At 47.8% G+C, this 14,079-nt stretch overlaps 1 protein-coding gene across 10 annotated transcripts in view; it reads left to right on the forward strand.

The window, feature by feature from the left end:
- Positions 1 to 1,666: 1,666 nt before the first annotated feature.
- The window catches only part of ISL1 (ISL LIM homeobox 1), a 104,768-nt gene continuing 92,355 nt past the window's right edge, over positions 1,667 to 14,079 (forward strand). For 6 of the 10 annotated variants that reach the window (XR_014061226.1, XM_081517333.1, XM_081517326.1 and 3 more), the window contains exons 1-5: positions 1,667 to 1,996; positions 2,820 to 3,009; positions 5,747 to 6,006; positions 7,794 to 8,080; positions 9,316 to 9,483. Coding sequence is in view for 9 of the 10 variants with exons in the window: in XM_081517333.1 (XP_081373459.1) it covers positions 1,969 to 1,996; positions 2,820 to 3,009; positions 5,747 to 6,006; positions 7,794 to 8,080; positions 9,316 to 9,483 (933 nt within the window). In the remaining variant the exon portion in view is untranslated. Of the gene's footprint in view, positions 1,997 to 2,819; positions 3,010 to 5,746; positions 6,007 to 7,793; positions 8,081 to 9,315; positions 9,484 to 10,945; positions 12,753 to 14,079 lie in introns of those variants that run through there. The other 4 variants (XM_081517334.1, XM_081517330.1, XM_081517331.1 and 1 more) reach the window with 4 other exon arrangements.

The following is a 14,079-nucleotide window of genomic DNA, read 5'->3' on the forward strand; positions in this document are numbered from 1 at the left end:
TCCTGCCCCCCACCCCCAACCTGGTAAATGTATCACCATCTAACTTTCGATTTCACACACCCACACTGATATAACTTATAATAAAAATAGAAGGGATTAGATCCAGTTAGGAATTTTCCTTGAGAGAAAATAAAAGCATGTTCTTGGTAAAGTCCCAGCCATATCACGAGGAAATTCAGCATCTTTGCTTCTCTCTGCGCTCTGGAGAAGCATACCGCTGTAAACCGAGCCACTCAGGCCGGCGGAAGGCTCACAGCTCTTATCGAGGGCTAGATCTGGGGAATGATACAAAGAAAGGAGTTTCCTAACACACCGGGTTTTCTCAAGGCAATGAGACACCGAAATTAAGCCTACTGCCGCGTGCATTTGCGGACCTTTTCAGATAAAACTGGCAGTCACACTAGATAAGGAATCAATGTTTAGAAGTTTTGGAGATGCGGACGGGGTGAGGGAATTCTTCGGTGGCCTCCCTGTGACTTTGTTTTGGGGAGACAGTAAGATATGATGGAACATGTAAGAAATTATTCAAGAGGGTTACCGGCGAGTTGAAGGCAACATTCTTCTCTCTCCAGGTTGTTTCTCGAGAGAAAATGATAAGGTAAACACAGCCGGTGAAATGAAATAGGTATTTCGCTGTTCTTCTGTTAGACCCCTCCCTACTCACGCCCTTAGACTGACGCATTTTTAAAATCTCTATAGAGACGTGGGGACTTGTCCTTACAATGATCTACACACCACCAGCTAACTGCACACGGTTGCTTAAAAACAAAAGGCAAGAGACCGGCAGGGAGAGGAATCGGATAGGCGTAACAGCTTTGCAAACTTTAAACTACTGAAAGACCACTCTGCACTTAGGCTTCGGGTTAGTTCTAGAGTTAAACTGCAAAGCAGACCCCGCGGGTCCGAAAGAGAGAGGAAGTCCGCGGAGTCAACTTGGTTATACCTGTGCGCTTCCAACCTGATTCTCCGCTTAGGTAAGAAGCGCCCCTTTACCCCCACCCCGCGTTCCTGGAGATCTGAGGTAAGGGGTAACGGGGTACTGGGGTAGCAGCAGCGAACAATTCCTCTGGGTCCATTCATCCCAGGACCGGCGTCTTCCCCTAGGCAGCTCCCAGCGCGCCACGCGCAGACAATTTGGGAACTCACCCGCCCTGGCAACCAAGCCCGTCCGGGCCGGGAGCTGTGTGCCAAAGCGCGAGACCAACCCGAGCCAAACGGCCTGTTCCAAGTCGCCCTTTTCCTAAAATCCGGAAGGGTCCTCGTCAGCTAGAACACCTACCCACCAGCCACTCGCCACCGGCGGCGGAAAAGTGAGCCCCGCGCGCAACGCGGCCAGCGGGACTACGGGCCCCCAGGAGCGCAGGGCGGAGGAGCAGCGCGACAGGAGGCGAGGGCGCTGGCGGCGCGGCCGGCTAGGAGCAAGGGGAAAGACGGGGCAGAAGGAGGAGAAGGGAGGCCAAAAGCCAGGGCGGCCGGAGCACCGGGGGAGAGCGGTCTGAGCCCCGAGCGAGTCGCCTCGGGAGCCCTAATCCTCTCCCGCGGGCTTGCCGAGCGGTCAGTGGCGCACCGCGGCAGCGAGGCTGAAATATGATAATCAGAACAGCTGCGCCGCGCGCCCCGCAGCCAATGGGCGCGGCGCTCGCCTGACGTCCCCGCGCGCTGCGTCAGACCAATGGCGATGGAGCTGAGTTGGAGCAGAGAAGTTTGAGTAAGAGATAAGGAAGAGAGGTGCCCGAGCCGCGCCGAGTCCGCGCCGCCGCAGCGCCTCCGCTCCGCCAACTCCGCCGGCTTAAATTGGACTCCCCGATCAGCGAGGGCGCGGCGCAGCCGGGCAGCGGGCTCTCTCAGCCTTGGCAACCCCAGGGGCCACTGTTTCCCACTTAGCCACAGCTCCAGCATCCTCTCTGTGGGCTGTTCACCAACCGTACAACCACCATTTCACTGTGGACATTACTCCCTGTTACAGATATGGGAGACATGGGAGATCCACCAAAAAGTAAGAGGCGATTTTACCTTGTGGGGCTCGGTGTGCTGTTCTTGTGCGGGGGTCTCTCTCAGGCACGGGTGCCAAGGGCTCTTCGGAGTTGGAGTCATTGCTTGGAGAGAGAAGGTGGCTTTTTCTTGTTGCCGCCACGCCTGCATGCTTGCTGTCGGTTCCGATCTTCGGGAAACTGATCGTACCTTGTGTTTGAATTCGCCTGCGTGTCCTCCAAAACCTTAGCCTTCCGGTGCTAAGCGGCGGTTTTCTCCTTGGGACTCCGGAGCTCTCCCGAGAAGGTTATTCTGTTGCAAAGATCTGCCTGCACGTACAATACCCGGAGATGTGAATTAGCATTAGACTTGCAAAAGAGAACCAGTGACAACTGTATTGATGTCTGCTCTTGCTAACAATATCCAGTCCTATGTGCTATTTAAGAACGTGCTTCATAGAAAATATAGACATCCCTGCGTTCACTTAACGCTTCTAGTCAAAACCTTTTCTTTGACTTGACTTATCCATAATCTTTCCCAATGATTATGGCAAAGAGGGAGGAGGGAGGGAAAAGAAATACAAAATGAACGGGTTTGATTGCGTGCTAGGCTTGCAAATGCAGACTATTCAAATCTGCATTTTATATATATTCCACCTCCTTTTAAAAATGAGTCAAGGTTTTGATGGCACACTTCAATTACCATCCCAAAGTGCAATACTCTTAAAAAAAAGAGAGAGAAAAAAAAAAAACTCCCGGAGTACGCCCTATAAGAGAACGACACTAAAAGTGTGTTTATCTCTGTAGGAAGTAAACGGTTAGTCAATCATGTATTTATTTTCATTTCAGAAAAACGTCTGATTTCCCTGTGTGTTGGTTGCGGCAATCAAATTCACGATCAGTATATTCTGAGGGTTTCTCCGGATTTGGAATGGCATGCGGCATGTTTGAAATGTGCGGAGTGTAATCAGTATTTGGATGAGAGCTGTACGTGCTTTGTTAGAGATGGGAAAACCTACTGTAAAAGAGATTATATCAGGTACGCCGTTTATACCGTTTACTTAATTTTGTGAGTCCCCTTCCTCTCCCCATTCGTTATTTATTATTTTGTGTGGCTTTGTCTTTTGCCAGAGTATGTCTTAATGGGTACTAGCGTGCAGAAGCTACCCCTGTAAATGTAATACGTAAATTAAACTATGCTGTTCATTTTATTTTTCAGGGGGAAAAAAATGAGACTCAATAGTGGTTTTCATAAATAATGTGGTTTGAAGCTTTGTTTAATTGCTCTTGGAATTTGTGATGCTGAAATTATTTTCCTGTTACCCTCCCCCTTCCAAAACAAACTTAAAAAATTCAGGATGGATAAGTTGGGGTTTCTAAACTTTTTTAAAAAGGTTGGATTTTATTCTATCATAGTGTTTTTCCTTTTTATTTTAATTCAGTATTTTATTAGTAACTACCAGATTCTTTGAAGATGTCAATGCAATAGGTAAAATAAAAGTTTGACCTAGGCATGTTTAAAAGTGTAATTTGCAAGAGCAAATAGAGGTGTTGCCCTTTACTTTTTTGGGTAAGGGATCCTGCTTGGAAAATTTAAAAACCAACCCAAATATTCTCTGTAAAAACGACTGAGAGATTTAATCTTTTTAAATATTAACCCTTTGGTGACATCTGACTGTCGTCTTTCTTATCTTATCTGAGCTGATGAACTAGACAGAGCAGATCAAATTGCCCATCATCTGTCTATGAACAATCGGTATATTTAGATAATTGAACAGCTTCCTTTCTCACATTAAAATCTGGTAACTGATAAAATGAGCGAATTGCCCATACTGACAAGAATAAAACCACATAAGGAACGTCTCGAATTTTTTTCTTTCAATTTATTCTGCATCTAAACTTCATGCATTGCCAATCTCAAATTTTCTGAGACTTGTGTATACATATGTCAGAAAATTCATTTTCTGCCTAAGGAAGGAAGTAGAATTTCCAAAGAAAATATTGTTTTAAGAACAAAACAGAAGAGATAACACCTTCATTATTATGTTGAATAATACAAAATATTATCTTTAAAAATAAATTCTCCAGTGGCTATTAACAAGTAATTAGCTTTGGAAGTTACAGAGTTTATGGAACTGAGAACTTCAAGTTTAGTTAGGATTTAAGTATGCAGTTAACGATTTTTTTTTTTCCTGCTCACTTGGTGCTCAGTATTTTTTCTTATTTTCAAACTATGAAGTGGAAAGCAGAATTTTAATAGATAAAGGTGAACAGTGCAGGGGGAAAAAGTTTATTAATACTTCAGTGGCGGGAGAGGAGAATGAGAGCAAAGAGGGGAAGTGGGGAGCTGGAGGAAGGGGGAGGGCTTTTCCCAATTGTTTGGTCACAGGCAAGGTAAAGTCCTCATCCTATGAAATGGCAGATCTCACACGGAGTAGGCGGAGGGAAGGAAAACTTTTGAATCTACCTTCTAACCTCTGACAAATGAGCCGTTTTCAATTGTTTACTTGATTGGTGTATGAGCTCCAGATTCTGGAGAGGGGGCCACTGCAGAAGTATCTTTACTCCTGTGGGGATCGCGTTTTGCTCAGCTGTATTCAGACCTGCATGTGCTTAATTCAGCATACATGCTTGTGGAAGGAACCAATTGCTTTTACCTTTTCTTCTCTACTCTTTCAACTGTGTGTGTGTGTGTGTGTGCACGCTCACCCGCGTGCAACTGTGTGTGTCCCTTTGAAATCCTGTAGTTGTAAGAGGAGAACAGAGAGACCGTTGAATTTCCCAAAACCTTTCTCCCCTTGGGGGAGCGAGGTTCCCCCCACTGCCCCTCTTTGTGTGGGTCTTTGCCTCTCCTCCATTCTCTCTGTTTGTAGGAATGCCCCTGCTCTGGTTATTAGTAATACCTGGAGAGGGGGCCAGGGCAGGGCCTCTAGATCGAACCTACAAGGATTGTCTGTTGGTAAGGAAAGGTGAGCGGCAAGGAAGACCTTAGAAGTGGGTCTTCTCATTTTTCTGGCAGGTCAGGGTTCTCAGACGGACAGAAATAGAGGTAGATGCTTCAGCGACTGGATAAATATGGAAGGAACCCAAGCAGATTTAAAAAAATAATAGTAGTAAGAGGAAGAATGGAGAGGAAACTTTCTCTTAACATTGGTGCCTGAGGAAAAAAAGCTTTAGCTGCGGAAACAGCAATGGGCTCCTGATGCAGAAAGGACTCTGGAAACTCTCAGAGGTTTCATTTTGTTCTAATGCCTGTGCATTTGTGTATCTTTTGTGGGGTGACAATCTCGTGGCCCAACCTCATTTTCTTTTGAAAGGAGGATGCAGGTTGCAGTTTTAGATACGTTTCTAGCAGCAGAAATTGGGGGATAGGAAGGTGAAAATGTGGGACCAATGGCTCCCGGAATTCACCCCGGGATTCCTTCCTGCCAAGAGCAGTAAGAGCCACCCTGGTACCGGTCGCTGGAGACGCCGCCCAGACTTCCAACACATCAAGCATTTATTTCTAGTTTGGACTGGGCATTCTCAACTAAGAGGTACAGACCGAGACACAGAGGTTCATAGGCAAGGGAAACGGAGCGGGAAAAGAGAGAAATCGAATCGTTTCTATCCTCCCATCCCCAGCTTGCCTGCTAATGCTGATTTCAGTGTCTCAGGGCGTTGTGGCCGAGGTCACCAGCGACCCTAGACCCGGGGCGGCGCCCGCCTGAAGTGACTCCCTCTCTCTCTTTGCTTGCCTCCCTTCCCGGCCCGTCCCCCATCCCACTCCCGCGCAGGTTGTACGGGATCAAATGCGCCAAGTGCAGCATCGGCTTCAGCAAAAACGACTTCGTGATGCGCGCGCGCTCCAAGGTGTACCACATCGAGTGTTTCCGCTGCGTGGCCTGCAGCCGCCAGCTTATCCCCGGGGATGAGTTCGCGCTGCGGGAGGACGGGCTCTTCTGCCGCGCCGACCACGACGTGGTGGAGAGGGCCAGCCTGGGCGCCGGCGACCCGCTCAGCCCCTTGCACCCGGCGCGGCCGCTGCAAATGGCAGGTACTCCTGGGAGCAGAGGGAGGCCCTCCTCGGGAAGGCCGGCGCCAGGCGAGACCAGCGCCGCGTCGCGATATTAGGACCCACGCGGCGGCCGCTGCAGCTGCCAGTTACACGGAGGGTTCTGGGTGCGGTTTGCACAGTGCTTCCCTCTTTTTGCGGGCCAGGTTCAATGCACTCAGTGTCTCCCTTGACTCCCCTGGCACACCTACACTACACGTCTGTGTGTCTATGTGTGGGTGTCTATGTACACCGCTTGTGCACGCATGTATACACACGCCCAAACATTACTTCCAGTTCACCTTGGCCTCCAAACCGTGGCTTTCTGATAACGGGCTTCAGCTTCCCTCCAGGTATTGTTGCTGCTGCCTAATTAAAGGGGTGGAGCTCTGGGCCCCAGGAGCTTCCTCCTTTAACCCAATGAAGGAAGCTTAAGTCAAGTTAGCCCCTCAATTCCTTTTTTCCTTGCCAACTGCCCCACAGTCCAAAATATTTTTAAAGTATATCTTCATCCCTTTGTGAGACAGGGGACCTAAAATGATACAGTTTTAATAATTGCAAGCCTCCGCACTGAGCCGTCATTTAAAACTGTCAACAAGCTAATCTGCAGTAATTGCCTTTTAAAGGGAGCCTGCCTCTTTAACCCGTTCATTCTACTTGATTTGGTGAGAATTTCATCTTCGGGCCTGTTGCTGTGACACCGAGTTGACCTCATAGGTGTTGACCTGACCCCGGGGTCCTGGAAAAATGCAAGATTTGTAACATACAGATCTGAGGGCCCTTGCCCCAGGAAGGAGAGTAGAAATAGAACAGGGCTGGCCCGGTGTGGGGGCCACAGGTAAGAAGGCCGACAATGTTTCCAAACCTGCCTTCCGGTTTTGAATGGAACTGCCGGGGTGTATTTTTAAAAGTATCAGTCCGCCCGGAACCCTGGTGGTGAAAAATCTACAGCTCTTCCCCCTCTGCTTTCCGGCAGCTCTTAAGAATTCTGTCAGGGGGATGGGAGGGGTTGTGACTTAGCTTGCCGGGGAGCAAAGCCAGTGGTGGCAACTTCTGTTAGTGCAACCTGGGCTCTGCTGTGGGACACGCAGAGTATTGGAAGAGGGTCAGGAGCATGCCCTAGCTGTCTTTTCTCTAGAGGCCGGGCGGCTCTAAAGAGTTTCGGTTTTCCTCTTCTGGGGAGCAGATAGCATCGGGAACCATCCAGGTAGACTTAGTAGATCCAGGTAGAGTACGAAGGATCAGAAGCTGGAGAGATGGCCGAAATACCGAATTTCTTTATCCCCTTGACATAATTGCCCTCTGGGGACTGAAGTTCAACGCTCTCCGGCAGAATTCTCCTTAGTTGCAGACATCCCACGGGGGTAGTGTCTCTCGCTGTCACTGGATGTTCTGCCTTTCCTTCTCTCATAGGGCCTGTGAGTGGGGGGAGGGGAACTGGGCCCCGACTTGGGTACTAGGGAAGGCGAGAAGGGAGAAGAACCTAGGAAGATCGATGCCACGCTTGCTGTGCACCAGGGAAGAGAACCTGAGAGATGCGCCCCTTTGCTAACTCCGCCATGTTGACCCGAGCAGGGGCGGAGGCCGCTTTCTCGGGTCCAGACTACTCAGCATTGACCTCATAAGATTAGAGAGCGAGATTTCATTCTCCCTTTTGCGTCCCGCACCCCCACCTCAGCCGCCTCTGCTTTGTCTGTCGAGGTCGCAAAGCGCTGGCCATTGTCCCGTTTTCCCCTGAGCGGCGCGGGCGGGCTGCCCGGCCTGCCCTTACCGCGCCCCTTGCCCCGCAGCCGAGCCCATCTCCGCCCGGCAGCCGGCCCTGCGGCCCCACGTCCACAAGCAACCCGAGAAGACCACCCGCGTGCGGACTGTGCTGAACGAGAAGCAGCTGCACACCTTGCGGACCTGCTACGCCGCCAACCCCCGGCCCGACGCACTCATGAAGGAGCAACTGGTGGAGATGACCGGCCTCAGTCCCCGCGTGATCCGGGTCTGGTTTCAGAACAAGCGGTGCAAGGACAAGAAGCGGAGCATCATGATGAAGCAGCTCCAGCAGCAGCAGCCCAATGATAAAACTGTGAGTGGCCCTGGGCCGGGCAGGGGGCTCGAGGGGGAAGCGGAGGAGGCGTGCGTGCTGTCTGCCCAGATGGGCCGGCCCTTTCCCTCCGGCTCCTGAGCAGGAGCTGGCCCTGGCGGCCCCTCACCCCCACCCGCACCCCGGGGAGAGGCCACTGGCCCCCGGCCCCCGGCCCACCCGCCAGGGCCCCAGCTGCTCCAGGAGGCCCCTCCTGGGGGTTGGAGGCCCACCCGCCCCCAGTCCGCATGGGTGGGCTCTCGTGCCCTTCAATTTCGCCTCTGCCCCATCCCAGATCGGGAGGGGCAGTTGCCCCCACCGTGGGCAGTGAGGCCTTGAGCTGGTTTGCCAAAGTTCTGGTTGTCAATTCCTCAGACACCCGAGGGGAGGAAGGGAGGACTCCTTGGTTTCCTATTTTATCCAGGGTCACCCTGGGCGCCCCTTGGTGGGCGGCCTGTTGCAGAGCCCCCAGGCCAGGAAAGTCCCCACAGGTGACCCGTGAAAATAGGACACCCTCTGCTCCAAGTCAAGCCCAGGTCTCCAGAGATGTCAGGCCCCTGGCATCCCTGGGCCAGGACAGCACCTACCAGGCAGGCCTCCTGGTTAAGTTAAAGAGTTTTTTTTTTTTTTTTTTAGCTTTTCGTTTTTACTGCTTAGGCCCTATTTTTAAATGCCATAAAACCTGCTGTCATTAACTGTGGCAGACCAGTCAAGCCTGGGCCAGGGCACTTTCGAAGTTGGTTAGTGCATAACAGCACAATAGCCGCCAGACCCAAATGCTTGGGAGTGGGGGTTGGCTCCCAGAGAATTGCCTGGAGAAAATCTAACCAAAAGTCTGATTCACTGAAACTGCCCAGAAAACCACCATGTCTAGAGGCTGAAGGGAGGCTCATCCTGCTCCAGCTTTCTGCTGAGATGCTGTGGCTTGGGAAGGCAGACAGGGGAAACAGATGACTGCTGAATGAATATAAGGAGAGAGAAGAAAGTTCAGACAGAATTTCACTTCCTAAGTTTTAAGCATAGCTAATAGCTCAGCCCACAGAAGCAGAAAAACAAAACGTAATAAAACAAAACTGAACCCTGGCTAATATCCATAGGTGCAACAGATTAACTGAGTCAATATAGGCAACTATATAGATAAGATAATACCAGGGTATATTTGTTTAGCCTACACAGACAATGGAGGGAGGGAGTTTGCTCATTAACATGTTGGGTTTGGCGGGGGGGCCTATTCACAGAATATCCAAGGGATGACAGGAACTCCCATGGTGGCTGCCAGTCCGGAGAGACATGATGGTGGCTTACAGGCAAACCCAGTGGAGGTGCAAAGTTACCAGCCGCCTTGGAAAGTACTCAGTGACTTCGCCTTGCAGAGTGACATCGATCAGCCGGCTTTTCAGCAACTGGTAAGTGTCAGCTCCCAGAGTGGAGATGGTGAATCTCCAAAGAAAGGAGATTCTGATCAAACTGTCACACAATTAAAGATTCTGGGGGTGAGGAGGGGGCCACTCTGGCCCCAGGGTTGGGGAGAGCCGAGGGAGGCATGGTGGAACGAAGAAATGCAAGGAAAACAGGCCTCTTGTGAGGTTGTTCTATGAGACTTCTTAATTTGACCATTTAGGTTCAATTTTCTATCAATCAGCCCTGCTCTTAGGGATTAGCTTCAGGGTACCTAACTCACTAGACACATATGGGAAGGGGTGTACTGAGTTGCAGCATCATATATCTCCAACTTGTAGAGTCAAAAGGGACAGTAGAGATCACCTTGGCATTTTGGTCAGCAGCTAGTAAATATGCTCCTTCCTCAGCTCCTAGAGAATGATCTTGTTAAGGCCCTAAATCAAGGTGATTGTAGTAATAATCAGCATTGTAATACACAATCAATTTTATTATCAATGGTTAGCGGGCACCCATAGTTGCAATTTTCAAATATACCAATAAAGAGTTCAGTTGTTCAGAGATGAGACTGATGCTTTTTGTAACTATATCCCTTTCTGGCACTATATCTTAATCTAAAATGTTGGACTGCTTAAACCTTTTTTTAGGGTATAAGTTCAAATAGCATATACAGTCGTATTCTCTGGGGCATGTATAGCAAAAGGAACCAGAGTTCTATCAATCAGATAAGAATATGAAAGCCTCTCTTAGCATTAATATGTTTTACACATCCAGAGAAGAAAAAATCAACTCACCTTTTACCTACCAAAGGCTTAAGGGTAAAGATAACGAAGATTATTAAGTGTATGTCCTTGTGATATGACATACGTTCATAAAACTTTTTTTCTTAAATAATAAACAGTCGTATAGAATCTTGTTCTATAAAACATGATCCATCCTAAAAACTTGTTCCCTTCTTTGAAAATAAAGCTTGAATTGAGGTTAGTTGAGGTTAGTTTTTTACCCTCACATTTACCTGGAGGGCATTTTCTTTCTTTGTGGCAACAGTTGGGTAATGGACCACAGGCAGTGCATTAAAAAGGGCTTGGCCCAGGTGTCTGTATGCAAATGGGCCAGTCTAAAGGAGGCAAATTTGAAAAGTCCCTTGACTCTCACAGTGGGAAAGTTCAGTAAGGTAGGAAGAAAGGTAGACCCTGGAATTAGGAAAAACAGCTGATTTTTAATGTCACGCTAATCTTGCCAGTTATTCGGATCATAGAAGGCAGGTAAGGGGAGGTTTCAGGGCAGCCAAGCGTTTGCACCTTCTGAATCTTTAGTGTCAGCTGAGAGCAGCCAAAGAGTAGGGGGGAGTGTTGAGAGCAGAGTGGAGAAGAAGGTTTACAACAGCAACACAATACTTTGGACTTAAGAGAAGGAGCCAGATATTTATAATGTGGGTGACGTTATAATATATGGGTCTCCTCTCGGAAGGAAGAGCCTGATTGAAAGAGAAAAAGAGGCCAAAAGGCAGCAGGACCAACAAGAAGGAAGAAAGCCCCTGCTGTGAACTCTCTGAGGAGTTAATCATTGTTCTCTGGAGCCTCCTCTGAATCTCCCGTCACAGGATCTAAGCGTTGTGTTATGGATTTTTCAACTCGAGAAGAGAGGCTTTGATGCCTGGAGACTGAGAACTCGCCTGCTCCCAGGGCAACATGTAGCCGGCAGGATAATTTTATTTTCAGCGTGCATGGTAGAGTTGCAATGCCATTTTACAGTGGGAAACACATTTGTTCTTAAATAATTTAATGCAACATAATGTTGAGAATTCAGTTTCATTTAAAACAGAGATCTCTTGGAAGATGGGAAAGTGAGAGGATTTCTTCTCATTTTTTTTTTCTTATAGGTTTTCTTTAAGCCTGTTAAAATTCAATTGTATATGCAGATATCTCTGTATCTATCTGTTTACATACACACACAAGACGAGTTTATAATCCTTTTGTGAATACGATCATAGCCTCCTTTATTCATGTCTCAACCTTCTGTGCAGGTTAATTTTTCAGAAGGAGGACCGGGCTCTAATTCCACTGGCAGTGAAGTGGCGTCGATGTCCTCTCAGCTCCCAGATACACCTAACAGCATGGTAGCCAGTCCAATTGAGGCATGAGGAACATTCATTCAGACGTATTTTTTTTTCCCTGTTGGAGAAAGTGGGAAATTATAATGTTGAACTCCGAAACAAAAGTATTTAACGACCCAGTCAATGAAAACTGAATCGAGAAATGAATGCTCCATGAAATGCACGAAGTCTGTTTTAATGACAAGGTGATATGGTAGCAACACTGTGAAGACAATCATGGGATTTTACTAGAATTAAAACAGCAAACAAAACCCAAACCCAACATAACGCTATCCAATGACCTTAGGAGTACTGAAAGAAAAAAAAAAGACGTTTTTGAAATGTAGAGGATTTATATTCAAGGATCTCAAAGCATTTTCATTTCACTGCACATCTAGAGAAAAGCAAAAATAGAGATTTTCTAGTCCATCTTACTCTGAATGGTGCTGTTTCTATATTGGTCATTGCCTTGCCAAACAGGAGCTCCAGCAAATGAGCAGGAAGAGAAACTGGCCTCTTTGGCTGAAAGAGTCCTTTCAAGAAGGTGGAGCTGCTTGGTTTGCAATGTTTTTAGTTGACTTTAACAAGGGGTTAATTGAAATCCTGGGTCTCTAGCATGTCCTGTAGCTGATTTCTTTTTTCCTTTTGCCCCTCCCCCCTCTTTTTTCTTTGAGATCCATCCTCTATCAAGAAGTCTGAAGCGACTTTAAAGGTTTTTGAATTCAGATTTAAAAACCAACTTATAAAGCATTGCAACAAGGTTACCTCTATTTTGCCACAAGCGTCTCGGGATTGTGTTTGACTTGTGTCCGTCCAAGAACTTTTCCCCCAAAGATGTGTATAGTTATTGGTTAAAATGACTGTTTTCTCTCTCTCTGGAAATAAAGAGGAAAAAAAGGAAACTTTTTTTTTTGTTTGCTCTTGCATTGCAAAAATTATAAAGTAATTTATTATTTATTGTCGGAAGACTTGCCACTTTTCATGTCATTTGACATTTTTTGTTTGCTGAAGTAAAAAAGAAAAAGATAAAGGTTGTACCGTGGTCTTTGAATTATATGTCTAATTCTATTTGTTTTGTCTTTTTTTTTTCTTAAATATTATGTAAAATGAAAGCGCCATATGTAGAATTATATCTTCAGGACTATTTCACCAATAAATGTTTGGCATAGATAAATAAATAAATGCAATGATCCAGGGTCCCTCTTTTATATGTTTACAAGTTAAGTCATTAAAATATCCGAAATTAAGGACTGCATGTGAATGGGGTAAACTGACATACAATAGGTGTGATATTTTATTGCAAATAGTTAAGGTGGAGCTTGCAAATTTGCATTTCAATAGTTGGGGAAAACTGGTCGGAAGCTTATAAGTGAGCTGCGATAATGTTATTGGCTTTTTGAAAATAACCTCAGTCCTGTTCCCCACCTTTCTTTCCTTCTCTTTTCCTGACCTACCCTCCATCCTATCCCATGCCACCCCACCCAAAATAGGAAGAAGGTCCTGCTTAAAAATGATTTTGATCGAGTCACTATTTTTATCTTAGAGTGCTTTCTACCAAAGTCGCCTGCTTAGGATTATGGAAATGACCCATATTTCAAGTATAAGCTCTCGCTAAAAGAGAGGCTTTCCGCCTAGCCAGTGAAGTATGACCATTATTTACCAGTGGCGGCTGTCAGCCGATGGAGAAATGCTGCTTTATTTGCACAGAAGACCAGGCCAAGAGAGGGGAGTTTTCTCACCAATTCCCAGACGAGCCAGCGTGGGTCTTTCCTTACCTCTCCCTCCCACCGCCGCCTCCAACTTGTTTCCTACCCGCCCCCTCCCTTTTTCTCTTTCTCCCCCAACTCCGATCCCCCAAACCTTAGGAGGGTGATGGGTTAGGGTACAGAAGCGCTGCGGGGGCTCGGTCAGGAACTGCCTTTTATGCGCAGGGGTCCGCGTCTCGTGCTCCGCCGTCGCGTCGGCGGTCTGAGTTTCGTGGACGTGCGCGCTCACACCTTTCCCGCTGGCATTCAGCCGTAGCTCCTGTACTAGAGGCAGAACCCAGGGACGTAGAAATGGCCCTGCTCGAAATCAGTAGGCTTCTCGGTTCGTTTGCGGGTATAGAGCTAGGATTTGGGGCTTCACCCTGTCCTCTCTGTTCCGCTCCCCCCCACCATGATACCCTGGCTCTTCAGAAACGGGATGCATTTGTACGCGCGAGTGTAATGCCTTTTTAAACATCTGACAATTCGTAATAAACACGAAAGCTAACGTACCCTCATCGTGTGTCTTGTGGCGTGCGCCCCTGCGGACCCTTGGCAAGTGGGGCAGAGGCCGGACAGGAGACGGAAGAGCCCCGCGGCTCCCCACCTCTCAAGTCGCTTTCACCCGCTCCAAACCTGCCGCAAGTTGGGAAACGAGCTTCAATTAGGCTTTTGTTTGGCCTCGTTCTACATAACGAGTTAATTACAGGCTCTAACGTGGGGGCAGAGAGAAAACAAACTTTGTATTGAAAATGCTACAGTGC

This window comes from Giraffa tippelskirchi, chromosome 8, assembly GCF_054371585.1.
Source record: "Giraffa tippelskirchi isolate mGirTip1 chromosome 8, T2T-mGirTip1v1.2.pri, whole genome shotgun sequence".
Lineage (NCBI taxonomy): Eukaryota > Metazoa > Chordata > Mammalia > Artiodactyla > Giraffidae > Giraffa > Giraffa tippelskirchi.